Raw genomic sequence first — 22,347 nt, 5'->3', positions numbered from 1 at the left:
TTTTTTTTTTAATAACAAAGATATAAGTAACATACATTCAGAAAAAATAAGTACAAATGACTTATATAATGCAGAGTGAAATGAAATATATTTTCAAGATTGCGCAAACATTGAATAAGTCGCCTAACATAAATGAACAAATACAAGCCCAAAGTGCACATTGACAGCTAAGATGATCTGGACCTCCCCATCAGAGCAAATAAAACTACACATGATAAATAAGCCTCCTCAACTCTTTCGTTGCTCTTAAAGATTTGATCCATTTTATCTTGCATTGCCCTTTTTTTGTCACATCAATTCAACAACCTTTTATTTTTTTGCCGTTCCAGAAAACATGCACATTTGAACCAATCAGAGCTAACAATCTCTGCTGATCACGTGTATGTCAGCCAATTGAAAGGATAAATGAGTCCGGGCATTTTGCTTTGCTGCGTGCATTCGCACATTGACGTGACTCATCATCGTCAGACTCAGATAACTGCAGCCGCTGGGGAAACCTCCATGCCGTCCGTGGAATAGAATAAATAATAAATATTGGTGGAAAGGGATTACGCTACACAAGCACTTTATTATGCTTGTTGTTAACACTTGTGTATGTAAATCTGATGTTGATAGATTGTTTTGTTCTGGGAGATGAAATGCATGTGTGGCAGTTTAGCATTTAAAAAAATATATATTTTTTTACATAGCGTTTTGACAGTTTGACATTTTCGGAATCAAAGCACCGTGTACGCATTCCGGCCCTGAATCTTGTACGGGAACAGCATTCCGGCCCTGAATCTTATACCGGAACAGCGTTCCGGCCCTGAATCTTATACCGGAACAGAATTCCGGCCCTGAATCTTATACCGGAACTGCGTTCCCGCCCTGAATCTTATACCGGAACTGCATTCCCGCCCTGAATCTTATACCGAAACAGCATTCCGGCCCTGAATCTTATACCGGAACTGCGTTCCCGCCCTGAATCTTATACCAGAACTGCGTTCCTGACCGTTCTGGTCCACTTTCACCCCTGGTGTTCCATCTATCAACTATCTGGCCCGTTTATCTCATTTTGAGGGTCACAGGGACAACAGCACATCATTGACAGATAATTTCCCGCAGCACACCTGACCATCTCTCGAAACCCTGGATTAGACAGCTATAGACCTCAATTACCAATGTCACACAATCACATGGTCGCTTTATTGTGCCGCCATATTGTCCGTCATTGTGTGTCCGTATTGTCAATGATCGTAGTTTCTAAAGGTGGATTCACTTGCAAATTATGGAAACCCCGGTGCTTTCAGACGCTGTAAACTCATTGGATGAGTTGCATAAAAGCCGTTATCTGGAAAAGCTTCGGTCGATCTAGTCGCCAGATCCATATTTGATGCCCAAACCGATGTTTCCTCCCGTCCGGTGTTATGCCAAAATGTCACCGGTCCCGTCCCGTGCGTCAGAGCTCGTCCTGAGACCTCAAAATTTCCAATCATACTCCAGTTTATGTCCCGATGAGGAGTCGGGTACCCAAAATCGGCACCAGCCCCAATATAAACCGACATTTGGTCAGCTGAGCGTCACCGTTGTCACGATTGTAAAATGAAACTTGATCGACAACGGGCTGGTGTGTGCCAAAAAATAGCTGGCCCGCGTGAAATGTCCCCCCTGACGGGAGCGTTTATTTATAACGCTTTATTGACGTGAAAACATCAAATGTTTTCGTGGACGCATTACAGTAATGGATTTACGACTATAAGATCAGTTTGAAATAATTAAATTACACAAAATATGAGTCCTGTATTTTAGTAATAAATAGTGGACTGGGCCACATAACCATCTTTGAACAGAAATGTATTAGTCTGCAGGTTTTCACAACTATATCCCAATGACAATCACACAGGTATGACATTTATTAGTTCAAGCAGAGTAAAATAATACATATTCACGGTACAAGAAATTCGTTTCCGTGTGGGCGCTTCCGTCAGGGGGGACATTTCATGCAGGGCGGCTATTTTTCGGCACAACACCTGTTGTCGCGCTCACCTTCTTGCTGCGCGACCGTGGCCAAGAGCTTCGTAGTCTCCGTCTGATGATGTCTGTGATCGTGTTGGCATCATATTGATGTTTTCGCCGCTGTCTAACGGCTGTCGACACAAACGCATCATGGACTGAGATAAACAAACCGTGCTGCTTTAAAGATTTGCCCTTTTAACAATGAGCACACAGCAACTACTAAAATGACAGTTTATCTTCTCTGTTACTGCAACCAACCGCTGCACACGCCTTCACCAATTTGATTAATCAATGTTAACGATTGTCAGGAAGGTTTTTGGGTTCGTTTACTAGGCGGTGATTCCTTAGACAAGCAGAAAAACAAGCAGTAATAGGAGGAATGTACGTAGCGGTAATATATAAAAACGATGAGCTGACGGACAATATGGTGGCACCAGTCCGGGGGGCAGAGTTGTGACGTCACGTGATTGGGGTCTATTGTCGTCACTGACACTGAGACATGATCCTTTACTGATTTGGTATTGTTTTACTTGCTTTCTTACAGAGTTGTCCAGTGGATCTCCTAGCCTGAAAATAAATCATGGTTCTGGTACGCTAGTTCTCCAGTTGATAAACAGTGCTAGCCTTGCTGACGGACGTTGGCATCGCCTTGACGTCAAAAGCAACAGCAAAGTAAGACAATGACACTTTTTTTAAAAAAAAAATCTGATTCAACATTTTTTTCCCGATTACCAATGGAAGTATATTTGTTTCTTTATTTCCAATCCCCCCCCAAAAAAATTGCTTCAATCAAAATATATATTTTCAATTTGAAAAAGTCACTTCAATCCCCCCACCCCAAAAAAATGTGTTTGAATGCAAGAATACATTTGAGACTGCCGAAGCATATGAAAACTATTTTTCTTTGAACTAATTTTGAACCCTAATTTTTTTTTTCGGATTGAAGTAAAGTTTTTTAATTGAAATAACGTTATTTTTAGGGCTGTCAAACAATTAAAATTTTTAATCGAGTTAATTACAGTTTAAAAATTAATTAATCGTAGCTAATCGCAATTAATCGCAATTCAAACCATCTATAAAATATGCCATATTTTTCTGTAAATTATATATATATTCTGTAAAATAAATTGTTGGAATGGAAAGATAAGACACAAGATGGATATATACATTCAACATACGGTTCAAAAGGACTGTAGTGGGCATTTCACTCTACTGACATTTAAATCTGTCTATGCTGTCCTCACTCCGAAGCGTCTACATTTTCCAAAGCTAGACAGCTAGTGAACGACGCCTTAATAATTAGACTTCTTCCTTTTTCATCTGATTTATTAATAAAATGGCCTCAAACCATTGTCCTCTTTAGATCGTCATAAAACTGCAAAAAAAAAAGTACACAAGCATTGCATTAGCAACAACGTTAGCTTAGCACGCTATACAGGTTCACTAAACATAAACAAAAAGCGTCTCATACAAAAAATATAACATTTCGCTTATTAACATAATATGTACATTCTTTACAACAACCATACTTACAGACAAATCTTGTCCAAGGATCATATAAGCACAACATTATCAGCCCGAGACGTCGTGCAGCCATAATGAACTGGAAAGAAAACAATAAACCATGTCGCAAAGCGACCACAAGAGTTCGCTGTTGGACAGCACAAAATGTCTTGCTGTAAAACTTACCAAAAGGCAGAATACTTTCTGAGCGGGACATGTGCGTTAATTGCGTCAAATATTTTAACGTGATTAATTTAAAAAATTAATTACCGCGCGTTAACGCGATAATTTTGACAGCCCTAGTATTTTTGCATTTGGGCCACATTTTGGCTATGACATTTGTGTCGTTATTATTCAATCTGAAAAAAAAATATGGAGCCTGGAACACAGGCTCTCTGTTTTGTTTTTTTGTTTTTTTTGCTTCGATGTAAAAAATTTGTTCTTCCATGTCACATTAGGGGCTCCGTAAAAAATAAGTTGCTTCAAACAACTACAAAACATTGTTTCAAAAGAAAAATCACTTCAATCAGAAAAAAAAAATGTTTTCAATCATCGAAAAAAAGTTTTTGAATGCGAAAAAATAATTTCAGACTCAACAATTTGCATTCGGACACTTAGTATTTCATTGAAAATGTTTTTCTGTGATTGAAGCAATCCTTTTTGTGTTAGGCCATATTATGGGTAGGACATTTGTGTCTACATTAGAGCTGTCCCGACTAGTCGACATAGTCGACGTCATCGATGACGTAAATCCGTCGATGAGCACAACATCCCGTCGACGGTTAATGAAGGGTTAAAAAAATATATGTGTGGAAAGTTCAGAATGTCGGACGTTAAGACAAAAAAGCGCACCAGAGTGTTCAAAACATTGACTTATTTCAAAGAAACAAAGGAGGGTACACTCTTGTGTCCTGTCTCTTCAATGCCAAGCTTGGCTGCACGTTGGCTGTGAATAAACACCTAAAGCGCCGTCATCCAGTTGTAAGTCCATCTAATTAACTAACGACATGCTTTATAGAAGTTAGCTAAGCCTGTCGCGATATGCAATGAGTCCAATGTCCATTTATTGCACGGCAAATAAAAATGAGGGCGGTAATTTTCACGACTGCGTTTTATCGCTGCGCGCGTGCGTGTGTGCATGCATACATTGGTGCGTGCGTGCTGATGGCATATGAGACTCCAGTTCCTTTCTCTTATCAACACGCTGTAGAATTAAAGTTAAGACATACAAAATAAGAAACCACATCTATATTAAACACTGTAATGTTAGCACTGCTAAACTGAGGTAAATGGGGGAAAAAAAGGCAACCTTCTTTAGCCTGCTATAAAACATTGGCAGTCGTCTCGTGAAAGCAAACTTGTGATTAAAAGGGTTGGTCGCCAACGGGCTTACACTCATAAGCGATTCACACGATTACTGGGTTCTAGAACACAGAACTGATTTGTGTACACTCTACCCCTTTCAATCACTTGGCTTATAGGCTTATAGACACCCCCACCCCCATCCCCCTCTTTCACTGGCCAATAGGCCCCCACATGGTGTAAACCGGAAATACATCTCGCTGACGATAGCACCAGCATATTAGTGACTACTTTAGTTGTTCAATGTATTTCTTGTTTTTGTTTGTGTATGTGTTTCCTTTCTTTCTTCTCTTGTATTTCTTTTCTTCTGTCCCCCCATAATCCCTTCCTGTTCACTGCTTTGTCATAATGAAAAGGTATTTTGAATGATCACAATGGGAGTATGTCAGACTCTCAATGTGAAACATTAAAACTGTTCAGACTATCCGGGCACTTAGACTTCTATTCTCTGTGTCAAACAGCTGAACGGGACAGGTTAAAAAAAAAAAAAAAAACTTGTCATTAAAAGGTGACACTTCAAACATGAAAATCGCTGGTTGACAGCATTTGCAAACAAAAAAAAAAAGAAAAAAAAAATCGTACTGACACTACATGCAATGACAAAAAGAGCTGTTTTTGCGGAGTGTAAAGCTGAAGTTAGCTGTTTTTCCGGTGAACATTTCAAAATAAAAGCATGTCATGTTCGTCATGTAAATAACGATTTCTGGAGTTAATCCCACATACTTCAGAATTCAGGTTCTACACTAAGAATACCTTTAAAATGACACCCTTTATGAAAAATCTGATTGGCAATGAATAATTATTATAATACTATTATATATAGTACTATGCTATAATATTAATGCTAGGTGTTTTTTTAAGAATTGTTTTGAATCATGTTGGAAAGGCGAAGTCAGTGTTCTGAACCTGTTTACATTCCATTCTTTTGCACTAGTTAATTCTATCAGCATTTGAACTCATTGTTTATTTGTGATTTATTATTGTTTTTTTACGTGTTTATTTGTACTTTAATAAATAAGTGTTCCAAAATGTTTCTGTGAATTGATAAGCGTCAACAAAAATTTCATTGCTAAATTAGTAAAAAAAAAATTTATATATTTTTTAAAATTAGTTTTAATTAGTCGACTAATCGTAAAAATAGTCGGCCGACTAATCGGGAGAAAATTAGTCGTTTGGGACAGCCCTAGTCTAAATCATTCAATCCCCCCCAATAATTGCTTCATTCATTCAAAAAAAAAAAAATTCAATCAAAGAAAAAGTTCATTTGCAAAAATAAAATTGCCCTCCCCTAAAAATATTTTTGGGGATTGAAGTGGAAAAGTTTTGAACTATTCACTATCCTCCCCACTATCTACCCACAATAGCGTTGCGATCGACTGGTAGATCGCAATCAACGTAATTAGTACCCGTATTCTAGAGGTAAGATCGGGCCTAAAAAATCCATCCCGACCTGGCCCGAGCCCGATCAATTAACTTGATTTGCAGGCCAGAGCCCGAAACAAACCCCAAATTTTATGATCATACAATTATCATTTCTGCCAGTACAGTTTTTTAAATGCCTGCTCAGTGTCGAGGTGCCAGTCTTTCAGCTCTCATATGAGAGCAAAGCGCCACATTTGTGACGAGAGAGAAGCCCGGCCCGACCCGACCGGAACGTAATAATTGACATTTTGGGCTTTCGGGCCGTGTCGGGTTCGGGCTCGGTCTTAGTTTCTCTCGAATGTCAGAACACATTTCAGGAAACTGCCCTCTGTTTTCTCTAAACTAAACTCAAAACAGAAAAAGTGATCAAATCTGCTGGGTCAAAAATATACATACATGGATCTGAAAAAGCGAATCATTGACTTGAACAAGTCAGGAAAGTCACTTGGAGCCATTTCAAAGCAGCTGCAGGTCCCCAAAGCAGCTGCAGGTCCCAAGAGCAACAGTGCAAACAATTGTTTGTAAGTATAAAGTGCATGGCACTGTTTTGTCACTGGCACGATCAGGAAGAAAACGCAAGCTATCACCTGCTGCTGAGAGAAAATTGGTCAGGAGGGTGAACATGCTGCTGGAACACAGGTGTCAGTGTCCACAGTCAAGCGTGTTTTGCATCTTCATGGACTGAGAGGCTGCCGTGCAAGAAGGAAGCCCTTGCTCCAAAAGCGGCACCTTAAGGCTTGACTGAAGTTTGCTGCTGATCACATGGACAAAGATAAGACCTTCTGGAGGAAAGTTCTGTGGTCAGACGAAACAAAAATCGAGCTGTTTGGCCACAATGCCCAGCAATATGTTTGGAGGAGAAAAGGTGAGGCCTTTAACCCCAAGTACACCATGCCTACCGTCAAGCACGGTGGTGGTAGTACTATGCTGTGGGGCTGTTTTGCTACTAATGGAACTGGTGCTTTACAGAGAGTAAATGGGATAATGAAGAAGGAGGATTACCTTCAAATTCTTCAAGATAACCTAACGTCATCAGCCCGAAGATTGGGTCTTGGGCGCAGTTGGGTGTTCCAACAGGACAATGACCCAAACACACGTCAAAAGTGGTAATGGAATGGCTAAATCAGGCTAGAATTAAGGTTTTCGAATGGCCTTCCCAAAGTCCTGACTTAAAACCCATTGAGAACTTGTGGACAATGCTGAAGAAACAAGTCCATGTCAGAAAGCCATCAAATAACTGAACTGCACCAATTCTGTCAAGAGGAGTGGTCAAAGATTCAACCAGAAGCTTGCCAGAAGCTTGTGGATGGCTAACAAAAGCGCCTAATTGAAGTGAAAATTGCCAAGGGACATGTTACCAAATATTAGCACTGCTGTATGTATATTTTTGACCCAGCAGATTTGATCACTTTTTTCTTTTCACCCATAATAAAGTCATAAAAGAACCAAACTTCATGAATGTTTTTTGTGACAAAGAAGTATCTGTTCCAATCACTCTATCAGAGAAAAATCAGAGTTGTAGAAATAACTGGAAACTCAAGAGAGCCATGACATTATGTTCTTCACAAGTGTATGTAAACTTTTGACCACAACTGTAGTCTAAGTGTGAATGTGTTTAGAGAATTGCGAATGTGTTTAAAGTTTTGTGAAATTGGAGATTGAAGTGAAATGTGTTTATAGTTAAGCCGACTAGCGGCCTGATTTAATAAATGGGTTTAGGCAACTGGTCATTGTGCTCAGAGATCAAGAAATTGTGCTTTAGCAATCGAGAAAAACTGTAAGATCTTACCTCTACTTGCTCTACATCTAGAATTTTTTTCCCTGTTGCGTAATATTGCAACTTGAACACTGCCGTTGTTCTTGTCCCCAATTAAAGGAAGTGCGCTTTACTCTGGATCGATGCTCCACGGCAATTGTCATGGAGACAGAAGGTGTGGACTCATGGGCAATGACAGAGGACCGTTCGTCCTGTGAAATTCGAGGGGTAACGCCCAACCGGGACAAGTAAGTTCAAACAACACACTAGACAAAAAACACAAAAATATTAACTGTGTTCCAAAATGGCACATAATGATTAATGTACAGTCCCTGACAAAAGTCTTGCCGCTTATCCATTTTGTAGAAACAATTGCTAAAAACCTGACTTTTAAAGGGTATTGCAACACCTGAGGAAATGCTAATATTGCATCATTTATCCATAAACACATGCCTTTTGGATTCATGTCATGCCACTTCGTGTAATTACACACATCGCATATACTATACAGTGGGGCAAATAAGTAGTCAATCACTAATTGTGCAAGTTCTCCCACTTGAAAATATTAGAGAGGACTGTAATTGTCAAGATGGGTAAACCTGAACCATGAGAGACAGAATGTGGGAAAAAAACAAAAAACAAGAAAATCACATTGTTTGATTTTTAAAGAATTTATTTGCAAATCATGGTGGAAAATAAGTATTTGGTCAATACCAAAAGTGCATCTCAGTACTTTGTTATGTATCCTTTGTTGGCAATAACGGAGGCCAAACGTTTTCTGTAACTCTTCACAAGCTTTTCACACACTGTTGCTGGTATTTTGGCCCATTCCTCATTGCAGATCTCCTCTAGAGCAGGATGTTTTGGGGCTGTCATTGGGCAACAAGGACTTTCAACTCCCTCCACAGATTTTCTATGGGGTTGAGATCTGGAGACTGGCTAGGTCACTCCAGGAACTTGAAATGCTTCTTAAGGAGCCACTCCTTTGTTGCCCTGGCTGTGTGTTTGGGATCATTGTCATGCTGAAAGACCCAGCCACGTCTCATCTTCAATGCCCTTGATGATGGAAGGAGATTTTCACTCAAAATCTCTCGATACACGGCCCCATTCATTCTTTCCTTTACACAGGTCAGTCGTCCTGGTCCCTTTGCAGAAAAACAACCCGAAAGCATGATGTTTCCACCCCCATGCTTCACAGTGGGTATGGTGTTCTTCGGATGCAATTCGGTATTCTTTCTCCTCCAAACACGAGAACCTGTGTTTCTACCAAAAAGCTCTATTTTGGTTTCATCTGACCATAACACATTCTTCCAGTCCTGTTCTGGATCATCCAAATGCTCTCTAGCAAACCGCAGACGGGCCTGGACATGTACTTTCTCCAGCAGGGGGCTACGTCTGGCAGTGCAGGATTTGAGTCCCTGGCGGCGCATTATGTTACTGATAGTAGCCTTTGTTACTGTGGTCCCAGCTCTCTGTAGGTCACTCACTAGGTCCCCCCTTGTGGTTCTGGGATTTTTGCTTACCGTTCTTGTTATTTTGACACCACGGGGTGAGATCTTGCATGGAGCCCCAGATCGAGGGAGATTATCAGTGGCCTTGTATGGCTTCCATTTTCTAGTAATTGCTCCCAAAGATGATTTCTTTACACCAAGCATTTTACCTATTGCAGATTCAGTCTTCCCAGCCTGGTGCAGGTCTACAATTATGTCTCTGGTGTCCTTCGACAGCTCTTTGGTCTTGGCCATAGTGGAGCTTGGAGTGTGACTGACTGAGGTTGTGGACAGGTGTCGTTTATACCGATATTGAGTTAAAACAGGTGCCATTAATACAGGTAACAAGTGGAGCCTCGTTAGACCTCGTTAGAAGAAGACCTCTTTGTCAGCCAGAAATCTTATTTGTTTTTAGGTGACCAAATACTTTATTTTTCACTCTAATTTTCTGTTTTTTTCCCCCCCACATTCTGTCTCTCATGGTTGAGGTTTACCCATGTTGACAATTACAGGCCTCTCTAATCTTTTCAAATAGGAGAACTTGCACAATTGGTGGTTGACTAAATACTTATTTTCCCCACTGTATTTTTAATATCCTTTTTATGAATACTATTTTCATGTACCTATGCATTCATCCCATGTTGTATGCATATTTGTTAAAGGTAAATTCAGGCATCAAGGGGTAAACATGCTTCTGGTTTTCTCATTTTTCTCTTGTACCAAATGATAGCGAAGTATGCTCTTAAAATATATAGTACACTTAAAAGTCTTCCTGTGGGGATAGCTCAACTTTGCTCGGTCATCCATTTTCTGTTAGGATTTTGCTCACTAGAGTCAAGTTCAAATTAAAATATTATAAAAGGGAGTTCAAGAAGTCACTGAAAATCCCAGTGTTTCTTTCTCTTCTTGAATCGAGGTCTCATCTGAGTACATTCTATATGTAGCGACATAGTATTCATATTATTCACAGTTATAAGTGTTTTTGTAGGCACCCAAGGACACTCTTACGCTTTTTATTCTACCATGAGGCTCATGCGGTTGTTAATGGCGAGTTATTAGCCATTGGAAACATACAAAAAAATCATTTTTCAGTTTTATTCCATGCAAGAACTAAAAAACAAACAAACAAAAAAACACAATGACACACACAGGGAGAGAACTTAGGAGTCGCCAGGAGGCCCTTTTACGGTAAAGGGTAAACATAAATAGATGGAAATGCAAATTTGAACCAACCTATAGACCGTCTGGCTTATTGAATGCCAAAGATACCATCTATAACCTTCCTTTTATTTTTCAATGTTTCAATGAACACCATTAAGACACCAAAACGACCAGAATTCTCAGGTGACACTGTCTGTTTTATTTGACACCCCATCAATTACCGTTTGCTCAAAAATGTTTTTTTTGTTTTTTTTTAAATAAATGACATTTCAAAACGCTACTTGTACAACAGTTTTTGTCCAAATCACAGCAGTTACACATGAAAAAAATTCAGGATGCTAAGTCATACAAAAGTTGTATACCGTTTTTGCCAAAAACATACACATTCATTTCTAATGGCCAAAATTTCCCATTCATTTCCAATGGCCCTATTCGCAATTCATTTCAATGGCACAAAACCTTCCATTCACTCCTATTGATTTCCAACCCAGACCTTCAAAATTCTACATTCGCACACACACGCACCAAAACAAATCTTTAATGGTGGCCTATTGGGATTTTTTTTTTACCAAAAAAAAAAAATCCATTAAAGCCCACTGATATTCGACGAGGACCCTCAATGCCATTGACGCCCATGCACTTCCATGTTCATTGAAGGCCATGTACACTACCGTTCAAAACTTTTGGGGTCGCTTTGACCTCAAACTTTTGAACCGTAGTGTATCATATGGTATTTTTCATTATGTACAATCTGGTTCAAATGTTTGGGGTCAAAGCGACCCCAAACTTTTGATTGGTAGTGTACATCCATGACCCAAAATGTTCCGAAATCAACGGGAAGTGAACCAGAAATGCCCCCATAGCAACAGGAAGTGACCGAATATCTCCAGGAAGTGACCCCGAAATGACTATAAACCAACACGAAGTGACCTGATATACCAACCATCACAGCAAAGTTACTATCACAATTCCTCCAGAAATTGCGTTTTCTCATTTTAAATTTGATAGTCCTACAAAGTCGTACAGTTTTTGCCAAAATACATACAGCTCGGCAAAAATGTGCCAAAACATGCTTTTTTTGTGTGTGTCACAGGCACTTTAACTAGTACTGATTTCCAGTTGAGACCTACAAAAATCCCCAACGACATACCCCAAAATCAACAGGACGTGACCTGATATCGACGAGAAGTACCCCGAAACGCCCCCAAATCAACAAAAAGTGACCCATTATGAACAGGAAGTAACCCAGAAATGCTCCCAAATCAACAGGAAGTCATCCTGAAAAGCCCCCAAATCAACCGGAAGGACTCTTGAATGCCTCAAAATCAACAGGAAGCATTGCCACCCACAAAATGCAAGCCACCACCTTATTAAAAAGTTTGCCATGATCCCAGTGTTTGTCATACCATAAAACACGTAGCTTACTCACTTAGTCATCCATCCAATGATCTCTTGATTGTCGCACTTGTTTTGCCCATTCTTCAGGATCTTTTGGAAATCTAAAAAGCCTTCCACCACTCACCATGGTGTTGCAACAAAAGCCTGCAGCACATTGGGCTGGCGTGATGCAAAAAATAAACACATTTTTCCGCAAAATCAGCTGAATCCGCAGTCCTTCTACATATGATAGTAATGCCTGTGTTGTGAGATGGTTCGTCCGCTGACGTCACATTCGCCTTCTTCCTCAATCCGAGATCGGAAAATTATATCGATCCCTTCCGCACACATGTAATCGGTCCATTTCTTTCAGGAGCATAAAATACCGCGTGTAATATGAAACATGCTTTTTGTGTGTGTCACAGGCACTTTAACTAGTATTGATTTCCAGTCGAGACCTGCAAAAATCCCCAGCGACATACCCCAAAATCAACAGGAAGTGACCTGATATCGACAAGACATAACCCCGAAACGCCCCCAAATCAACAAAAAGTGACCCAATATGAACAGGAAGTAACCCAGAAATGCTCCCAAATCAACAGGAAGTCATCCTGAAAAGCCCCCAAATCAACCGGAAGGACTCTAGAATGCCTCAAAATCAACAGGAAGTGACCCTGAAATCCCGCAAACCAACAGTAACTGACCCTCGAAAGCCCCCAAATCAACAGGAAGTGGCCTAAAAATAGCCCCAAATCAACAGGAAGTGACTCCAAAACGCCCCAATGTGAGCAGGAAGTGTGTTAGATTTTTACCTACCGCGGCAAAGCTACCATCGCAATTGCTAGTTTGACATAAAAACGTCATCCGTGGCATTTATTTGGCGCCACAAAGGGAGCCACACTCTATTTTCATTTTCTCACAGCAGTTCTGTAAAATACGTTGCTTTGCGGTAATGCCGTCAGCTATTTTTCAAAACGAAAGAGAACAGGAACAAAATGTGACCTTTGTTGTCAGGAAGCAGTAAAAGTGATGACAGACTCGGCCCATAAAGAATGAAACCATACATTTCAATGTTGACAGCCGCTGCGGTTTTGCTGTTTGCGCTGCGTTTACAAATTACACTTCTTTCACACGTGTATTGATACTATATTTGTTTCTATCCCCCCCAGGTATCTGAATGCAAGTCACGTGTTGCAGCTCGGAGGGGTCAATGTGAACCTTTCTTACGAATACCCGCAGCTACAACACAAACATTACGTCGGATGTCTAAGAAATCTGCGTTTAGACAGCAAGGTAAAGCATATTATATTGTAAATTAGCTTTTTTTAGTTGGATAAATGATTCCAACAAGTAATTAGAAGTGTGTTCAGGGTCACTTGAAATGCCTTTTTGAATTTATGAACTGCTACGTCCGATTATTTTTCATTGCTAAATACACCATTTGAAGCACAGCATGGGAGACATGCAATTATGCCACAGAGCTGGCTATTGTTAGCGCTTAAATGCCTGGATTTAGCAAAAAAAGCAGAAAGCATTGGAGGAATACATAAGTGCATAAAAATGTAGTAAATACATACAGTGTACTGTATGTATTTGGAATATGTATGTATATGTCCGTATGTATTAATTTTCTATATATAGAAAATCAATTTGAAGAAAATACAGCTGAAAATGAGAACCCCCTCCCCCCAAAAAATCATAAAAATGTAACAAATAATACATTAAAATTTTGTTATCCTTTTAATTTTTTTTAAATTTGAAAAAATATATATATATAATAATTTTTCAAAAAGTGTTTTTAAATAATTTTCTATATTTAGTTTGATTTAACACCTTGAAACGCATGAATTTACATTTAACAAATAAAAGTATAAAACATTACAGGAATACATAAGTCCATAAAATAATATTACAGCGACAGAAATAAAATAAATTTAAATTTCTGGTGCGCACCAGATTGTTTCTAGTGGGCACCACAAACTATCTGGTATACATTTGCATTATACAGCATTCAGGCTAGCGGACGGTTGCTATGCAAGTTAGCCAATTGTTGCATTGTTGCAATTGGCTAGCTTGTGCTAGCTTAAATGCTATATAACACTAGTGTTTACAACAATTAGCTAACTTGCATAACAAAAGTCCACTAGCTTAAATGCTATATAATAATAATAGCGCTGTCAAAATTAGCGCGTTAACGGGCGGTAATTAATTTCTTTAATTAATCACGTTAAAATATTTGACGCAATTAACGCACATGCCCCGCTCAAACAGATTAAAATGACAGCAGTGTAATGTCCGCTTGTTACTTGTTTTTTGTTGTTTGGCACCCTCTGCTGGCGCTTGGGTCCAAATGATTTTATGGGTTTGGAGAGTGAGTATAGTGTAATTATTGACATCAACAATGGCGAGCTACTAGTTTATTTTTTTATTGAAATTTTTACAAATTTTAATAAAACGAAAACATTAAGAGGGGTTTTAATATAAAATTTCTATAACTTGTACTAACATTTATCTTTGAAGAACTACAAGTTTTTCTATCCATGGATCGCTTTAAGAGAATGTTAATAATGTTAATGCCATCTTGTTGATTTATAGTTATAATAAACAAATACAGTACTTATGTACCGTATGTTGAATGTATATATCCGTCTTGTCTTATCTTTCCATTCCAAAAATAATTTACAGAAAATATGGCATATTTTATAGATGGTTTGAATTGCGATTAATTACGATTAATTAATTTTTAAGCTGTAATTAACTCGATTAAAAACTGTAATCGTTTGACAGCCCTACTATATAATGCTAATATTAACGACAATTGTAAACAAATGTGTACATGAGGTGAACCTGAAATAGCTCAAAATCAACAGGAAGTGACCCAATGTAAAGCTAAAGTTACCAATGCAATTTCTCCAGAAATTGCATTTTGTAGTTTTAATACTATATATACACTGCTGGCCAAAAATATTGGCACCCCTGCAATTCTGTCAGATAATGCTCAATTTCTCCCAGAAAATAATTGCAATTACAAATGCTCTGGTAGTAATATCTTCATTTATTTTGCTTGCAATGAAAAAACACAAAAGAGAATGGCAAAAAATAAATCATGATCATTTTACACAAAACTAATACTTGGTAGCACAACCTTTAGACAACCACGTCGTTCGCCACAATACTTATATTTGTTGTGAAAGAGTTGGCAAAGCTTAAGCCAATAAAAGGCGCGGTCCAATGAATGCCTGTGTCCACCCGCATTTTTCTGCCTTTTCGCTCCCAGTGTGCTAAAACGGCGTCATTGTAAACTGTTTGAGACAACGCATGAACGGGTCGTTCCGGGCATGTGTTAATTGCATCAAATATTTTAACGTGATTAATTTAAAAAATTAATTACCGCCCGTTAACGCGATAAATTTGACAGCATTAAGATATATGTATACAAACAGTCCCCTGACTTTTCAACTTTCTCTTTCAACTCCAAATTAATTAAAAGAAGACATCTGAATTTTGTATTTTTCCTCTAAAATGCGTCCTTCTGCTGCTTTGTGCTCAGCTTTATGACCTGGGCTCTCCGGCCCAATCAGTGAACAGCGTGCCAGGTTGCTCTTTCACGGATGACCACTGCACCAACACAGAGCCACGACAAGCCGCCTCCTGCGGAAAGACGGGCCGCTGTCATGATGAGTGGGGTCCCGCGAGCTGCCAGTGTGAAGCAGGCTTTACCGGTCCGCAGTGTGAGCGGCGTAAGTACTGTGAAACGCTGCCAGTTGTTGATAAAATGTTTGTGAGGGAAGCCTATGGGATTGTGATGTTTTAATGTGGAGGATTTAGAGTGCTAAAATGAAATGAAATTGAAATGAATAAATGGTGAAAAAAGTAGTGATGCTAATAGTAGCAGTAATAAGTAAAGCTAAAAATAAGCATAGGCGGAGTTTGAGTTTTGGGGCAGGGGGAGCACAACATGTTGATGACCCCAAAATGCAGTGTCAGCAATAAAATTAAAATACAAGAATATTTAAAATAATAAGTTGACAATGAGCGTTTTATGTTTCCAGTCATTCTTAAGGGGAATTTTAACCAGGCTGCTTAGGCAATACTTTTCGCCAAGATCGTCATCCTTTGAATTTGGTACGTGTCGTTTGGTGTCGTGCCAATGTAGTTACCCCAGTCAAAAATTGTATACCCTGGGTGGAGCCCTATGGAGGTAGATTTGTGTCTTTATTATTCAATCAAAAAAAAGTTGCTTTAATAAAAATATACATTTTCAACCAAAAAAAGGTCACTTCAATCAAAAAAAAAAAAAAAAAAAAGTGATTGAATGCAAAAATAAATTTGAAACTCAAAAAAAAAAAAAATGCATGTGACAGCTTTTTTTTTTTTTTTTTGTAATTCAAGTCAATTTTTTTTTTTTTAATTGAAGTAATGTTGAGTTGTGTTTGGGCCATATTTTAGCTAGGACATTTTTCTCTTTATTATTCTATCAAAAAATAAGTTGCTTGAAAATTTTTTATTTTCAATAAGAAAAATCACTTCAGTCAAAAAAAAGAAAAATTTCAATCATAGAAAAAAGTTTTTGAATGCGAAAAAAATATTTGAGATTGAAAAATTTGCATACGAACACTTAATTTTTCATTGAAAAAGTTTTCTTTGATTGAAGCAATCCTTTTTGTGTTTGGGCCATATTATGATTAGGACATTTGTATCTAAATCATTCAATCTCCCATAAAGTTGCTTCAATCAAAAAATATATATATATTTCCAATCAAAGCAAATGACTGCCTAAGGTGCTCAAAAAATAATTTCGACCCATTATAATAATGTTTTTTTGTTCATTTCATTCATTTTGTTGCAGTTTTATTGCTTTACAACTTATATATATATAGGAAAGTCAGTTACATGCAATAACACTTTTCGGCCAGAGGGGGTGGGCTGGCCCCCTTTAATATCCGCTCATGAAAATAAGTAGTAGTAGTAGTAGAACTGTAAAAGTATATTGCAGACAATTTGACTCGACTCAAGTCACAAATTTGATGACTCACAACTCCACTTGGACTTGACGAAAAAAACGCAGATTCGGACTTGACTCGCTTGAGCTGGGAGGGTACGAGACTCGACCCCACTTGACTCGTTAGACAATGACTCGAGACTCAACAAGCTGACTCGAAAAACATTGATCGTAGATTGTTTCCCACCTGCCACTGACCCTCTTGGTCGCCTTGGCCGCTCTCACCACCCCCTCACGGAACATCATGACAATCAACTGAGTGCAGACTGAGACAGCAGAAGTATCATGGCATGTTCAGCAGTGCCAGTTCCCAAGGTGATTAATTTTGCCTACAAAAGCTTCCATTCCAATAGAAAACACCGAAAGGCAACATTTAAGGCAGACTTACTTGAGACTCAGCTCATAGTGGCTAGTGCAATTTTTGAATAACTTGTGACTCATATCATAGTGACTCATGCAATTCTTGAATAACTTGTGACTCAACTCGACAACCTTTTGATTTGACTCGACTCTTCTTTACAACCTTTAACCTAACACGACTCGTCTTTCCAACCTTGTTACTCGGCTAAACTCGACATGACCTTGAGACTCGATTTGACTTGACTCAACATAATCTCGTGACTCGACTTGACTTTCCCACGACAGGTAAGACTCGGGGCTTACTTGTGACTCGGCTCATAGTGACTCATGCAATTTTTGAATAACCTGTGACTCGACTCGACAACCTATTGATTTGACTTGACTTGTCTTGACAACCTTTAACCTGGCACAACTCGTCTTTACAACCTCGTGACTCGGCTCACTCGACATGACCTTGAGACTCGATTCGACAACATTTTGACTTGACTGGACTCGTCTTTACAACCTTCAACCTGGCAGGACTCGTCTTTCCAGCCTTGTGACTTGGCTCAACTCAACATAACCTTCAGACTCGATTCAACTTGACTCAACATAATCTCGTGGCTCGATATGACTTGCCCATGACAGGTAAGACTCAGGACTTGCTTGTGATTCGGCTCATCATGACTCATGCAATTCTTGAATAACCTTTGACTCGATTCGACAACCTTTTAATTTGACTCGACTCGTCTTTACAACCTTTAACCTGACACGACTCGTCTTTACAACATTTTTACTCGGCTGAAATCGACATGACATTGAGACTCAATTCGACTTGACTCAACATGATCTCGTGGCTCGACTTGACTTGGCCCCAACCGGTAAGACTTGGGACTTACTTGTGACTCGGCTCATGGCGACTCTTGCAATTTTCTAATAACCTGTGACTCAGATCATAGTGACTCATGCAAATCTTGAATAACCTGTGACTCGACTCGATAACCTTTTGATTTGACTCGACTCGTCTTTACAACCTTGTGACTTGGGTCAACTAGGGATGATTTGGAGACTCAATTCGATTTGACTCAAAATAATTTCGTGACTCGACTTGACTTGGCCACAACAGGTAAGACTTGGGACTTATTTGTGACTCGGCTCATAGTGACTCATGCAATTCTTGAATAACCTATGACTTGTTAACCTTTTGATTTGACTCAACTCGTCTTTACAACCTTCAACCTGGCACGACTCATCTTTCCAACCTTGTGACTTGGCTCAACTCGGGATGACCTTGAGACTCAAATCGACTTGACTCAAAATAACCTCGTGACTCGATATGACTTGGCCACAACAGGTAAGACTTGGTACTTAGTGACTCGGCTCATAGCGACTAGTGCAATTTTTTAATGACCTGTGACTCAGATTATAGTGACTCATGCAATTCTTGAATAACCTGTGACTCGACAACCTTTTGATTTGACTCGACTCGTCTTTACCACCTTTAACCTGGCACGACTCATCTTTCCAACCTTGTTACTCAGCTCAACCCGACATGACCTTGAAACTCGACTCGACTTGACTCAACATAATCTCGTGACTCGACTTGACTTGCCCAGGTAATAGGTAAGACTCTGGATGTACTTATGACTCGGTTCACAGTGACTCGTGCAATTCTTGAACCTGTGACTCGGATTATAGTGACTCGTGGAATCCTTGAATAATCTGTGACTCGGCTTGATTTGACTCGACATAATCTCGTGACTCGGCTTGTCTTTAGAACGTTTAACCTGGCACGACTCGTCTTTCCAACCTTGTGACTCGTCTCAACTCAACATGACCTTGAGACTCGACTTGACTCAATATAATCTAGTGAATCGACTCGACTCAACATAATCTCGTGACTCGACTTGACTTGCCCATAACAGGTAAAACCCGGAACTTACTTGTGACTCGGCTCATAGTGACCCGTGCAATTCTTTAATAACCTGTGACTCGGATTATAGTGACTCGTGGAATCCTTGAATAATCTGTGACTCGGTTTGATTTGACATAGCATAATCTCATGACTCGGCTTATATTTAGAACCTTTAACCGGGCACGACTCGTCTTTCCAACCTTGTGACTCAGCTCAACTCGACATGACCTTGAGACTCGACTCAATATAATCTAGTGAATCGACTCGATTTGACTCAACATAATCTCGTGACTCGACATGACTTGCCCATAACAGGTAAAACTCGGGATTTACTTGTGACTCGGCTCATAGTGACTCGTGCAATTCTTTAATAACCTGTGACTTGGATTATAGTGACTCGTGGAATCATTGAATAATCTGTGACTCGGCTTGATTTGACTCAACATAATCTCGTGACTCGGCCTGTCTTTAGAACCTTTAACCTGGCAAAACTCGTCTTTCCAACCTTGTGACTCGATTTGACTCAATATAATCTCGTGAGTCGACTTGACTTGCCCATAACAGGTAAAACTCGGGATTTACTTGTGACTCGGCTCATAGTGACTCGTGCAATTCTTTAATAACCTGTGACTCAGATTATAGTGACTCGTGGAATCTTTGAATAATCTGTGACTCGGCTTGATTTGACTCAACATAATCTCGTGACTCGGCTTGTCTTTAGAACCTTTAACCTGGCACAGACTAGTCTTTCCAACCTTGTGACTCGTCTCAACTCGACATGACCTTGAGACTCGACTTGACTCAATATAATCTAGTGACTCGACTCGACTTGACTCAACATAATCTCGAGACTTGACTTGACTTGCCCATAACAGGTAAAACTCGGGACTTGCTTGTGACTCGGCTCATAGTGACTCTTGCAATTCTTTAATAGCCTGTGACTCGAATTATAGTGACTCGTGGAATCCTTGAATAATCTGTGACTCGGTTTGATTTGACATAGCATAATCTCATGACTCGGCTTATCTTTAGAACCTTTAACCTGGCACGACCTTGTGACTCGGCTGAACTCGACATGACCTTGGCTAGGTTCATACTACAGGTCTTAATGCACAAATCCGATTTTTTTGCCATATCTGTTTTTTTTTTGGCGTGCCGGTTCAGACTGCCTTTGTCCATTGAGACCGTTCAAGTATCACGCATGCGCACTAATTCGCAGTCCGAGATGCGCTCAGCAAAACAAATTAAACATGCTAGCTGTTTGTCATTCCAGAGTGATCATATCTTGATTTCCAAAAAGAGGACACAAATAACAGACATTAATAATACCTGTTTAGTCTTATATTCAAAATTTCTATGGACTGATAGAATGCATACACGCACACGCATAAGCCTTGACGTGTGTGCGTGAAATTACGTGGATGCGTCAGTTTGCCCCGACTCGGCCATGTGTGCAATAATGAAATATTGCTCGTTCAGCGCACAAAATGAAAATTGAAAATTGTAAGGCTTATTCTTTCCTTGGTTTTATTTTTTTATGACTGTGGTCAAGCCCGCTTCGTGCTTAAAAGCAGAGTTCAAGCTAGGCGCTAATGCCTTCCTCCGTGCCTCATGCTTTTTGCTGACGTAATTGCTGCACGAATTCCGATTTGGGAGTTTGACAGTTCAGACCGCCAGTCACTTTCTGAAAAAATGTGGCCCAGATCGGATTTGAACCACATACGAAAGTGACTCAGATCGGATTTGAAATGGTCCAATTCTATGCGACATGTCCCGTTCAGACCGTCAAGTTAATGCCTGACTTGAGTCGGAAAAACACGTAAAAATCGGATTCGTGCATTAAGACCTGTAGCATGAACCTAGCCCTTGAGACTCGACTCGACTTGACTCAACATAATCTCGTGACTCGACTTGATTTGCCCGTAACAGATAACACTCGAGACTTGTGGCTCGGCTCATAGTGACTTGTGCAATTCCTGAATAACCTGTGACTCGGATCATAGTGACTCGTGCAATCTTTGAAGAACAAGCTAATTCTGAACAAAAGTTGAGCACATTGTAGCGCATATTTAGTCAATGACATGGACACACAACAGTATACATTTGATCACTCTTTTTTGACTTGCAGTCTTAGAGCAATCGCCTCTGATTTATACATTTAATTCTGTCCTACTTGATCCTCCATACTCACGTTCCAGTTGACAATTCAATTAATCGAACATGCTTTGTGTGTTCCTGACTGACTAGCTGCTCCCGAGTTCTCCTTTGACGGACGCAGCCACGTTCAGTTCCAGATGTTATGGTCCCTGCCCGCCCGACAGATCAGAGTCCAAGTCGGGATTCGAACGCGCGCCGCCTTCGGCGTCATCCTCAGCTTACTTTCTCAGGAACAGAGTGAATATCTCCGCTTAGAGGTGAGTCATAAGCTGCGTCTTCTTTCTCCGCCGCGACAGCTCTGATTGTCTTGTTTGTGTGGCATTCGAATGATGATTGGTGCACTAATAGTGATTGCCGTGAATGCTTGTCAGGCTAAGAGTGAGTAATAGCAGGGTTTTTGACATATTTCGGATTTGACATGCGTGCCTTTTCCCAAGCAATTCTTCAAGTTTTGTAAATGTTGCCTTGGAAAAGACACATTTCATGTTTTCCCCCGCTGGTTAACATTTCCAAAAGAAAATGTGCACGTTTGTGAAGGTCACATCTCTAGCAGTGAACTTGAAAGGTTTTGACATCGCTGGTTTCAAGTGATGAGCTCACGTTGCCTCCTGCGGAGTGGCTTGTAAAAACCTGAAGCAGAGGTGTCAAACCGGTGGCTCGGGGGCCAGATTTAGCACGCTGCATAGATTTGTGTTGCCCGTATTAAATCACGACTTCATGTTTTTTGGTCAAATAAATCAGATGTAAACCGGATGTTTTCTTGCACAAGAATCTGAGAATATGTAGTTTTTTTTCTTTATTGTAATGCAGTGACTAAAAATGAAAATGTAAAATTTTAACAGAACATTTACTGTTTTTTCCTTTGTTT

General features: G+C 39.7%; 1 protein-coding gene across 2 annotated transcripts in view; it reads left to right on the top strand.

Annotated features, from left to right (window-relative positions):
* The window catches only part of LOC130916155 (neural-cadherin-like), a 442,935-nt gene that overhangs the window by 317,970 nt on the left and 102,618 nt on the right, over positions 1–22,347 (top strand). For both annotated transcript variants that reach the window (XM_057836649.1, XM_057836648.1), the window contains 5 exons: positions 2,540–2,667; positions 8,159–8,286; positions 13,236–13,359; positions 15,617–15,806; positions 21,570–21,736. In XM_057836649.1, coding sequence (XP_057692632.1) covers positions 2,540–2,667; positions 8,159–8,286; positions 13,236–13,359; positions 15,617–15,806; positions 21,570–21,736 — 737 coding nt within the window. The remainder of the gene's footprint in view (positions 1–2,539; positions 2,668–8,158; positions 8,287–13,235; positions 13,360–15,616; positions 15,807–21,569; positions 21,737–22,347) is intronic.

The sequence above is a fragment of the Corythoichthys intestinalis genome, chromosome 5, assembly GCF_030265065.1.
Source record: "Corythoichthys intestinalis isolate RoL2023-P3 chromosome 5, ASM3026506v1, whole genome shotgun sequence".
Classification (NCBI taxonomy): domain Eukaryota; kingdom Metazoa; phylum Chordata; class Actinopteri; order Syngnathiformes; family Syngnathidae; genus Corythoichthys; species Corythoichthys intestinalis.
Note: the sequence above shows the minus strand (reverse complement) of the source record. Positions and strands in the feature narration are given on the sequence as shown.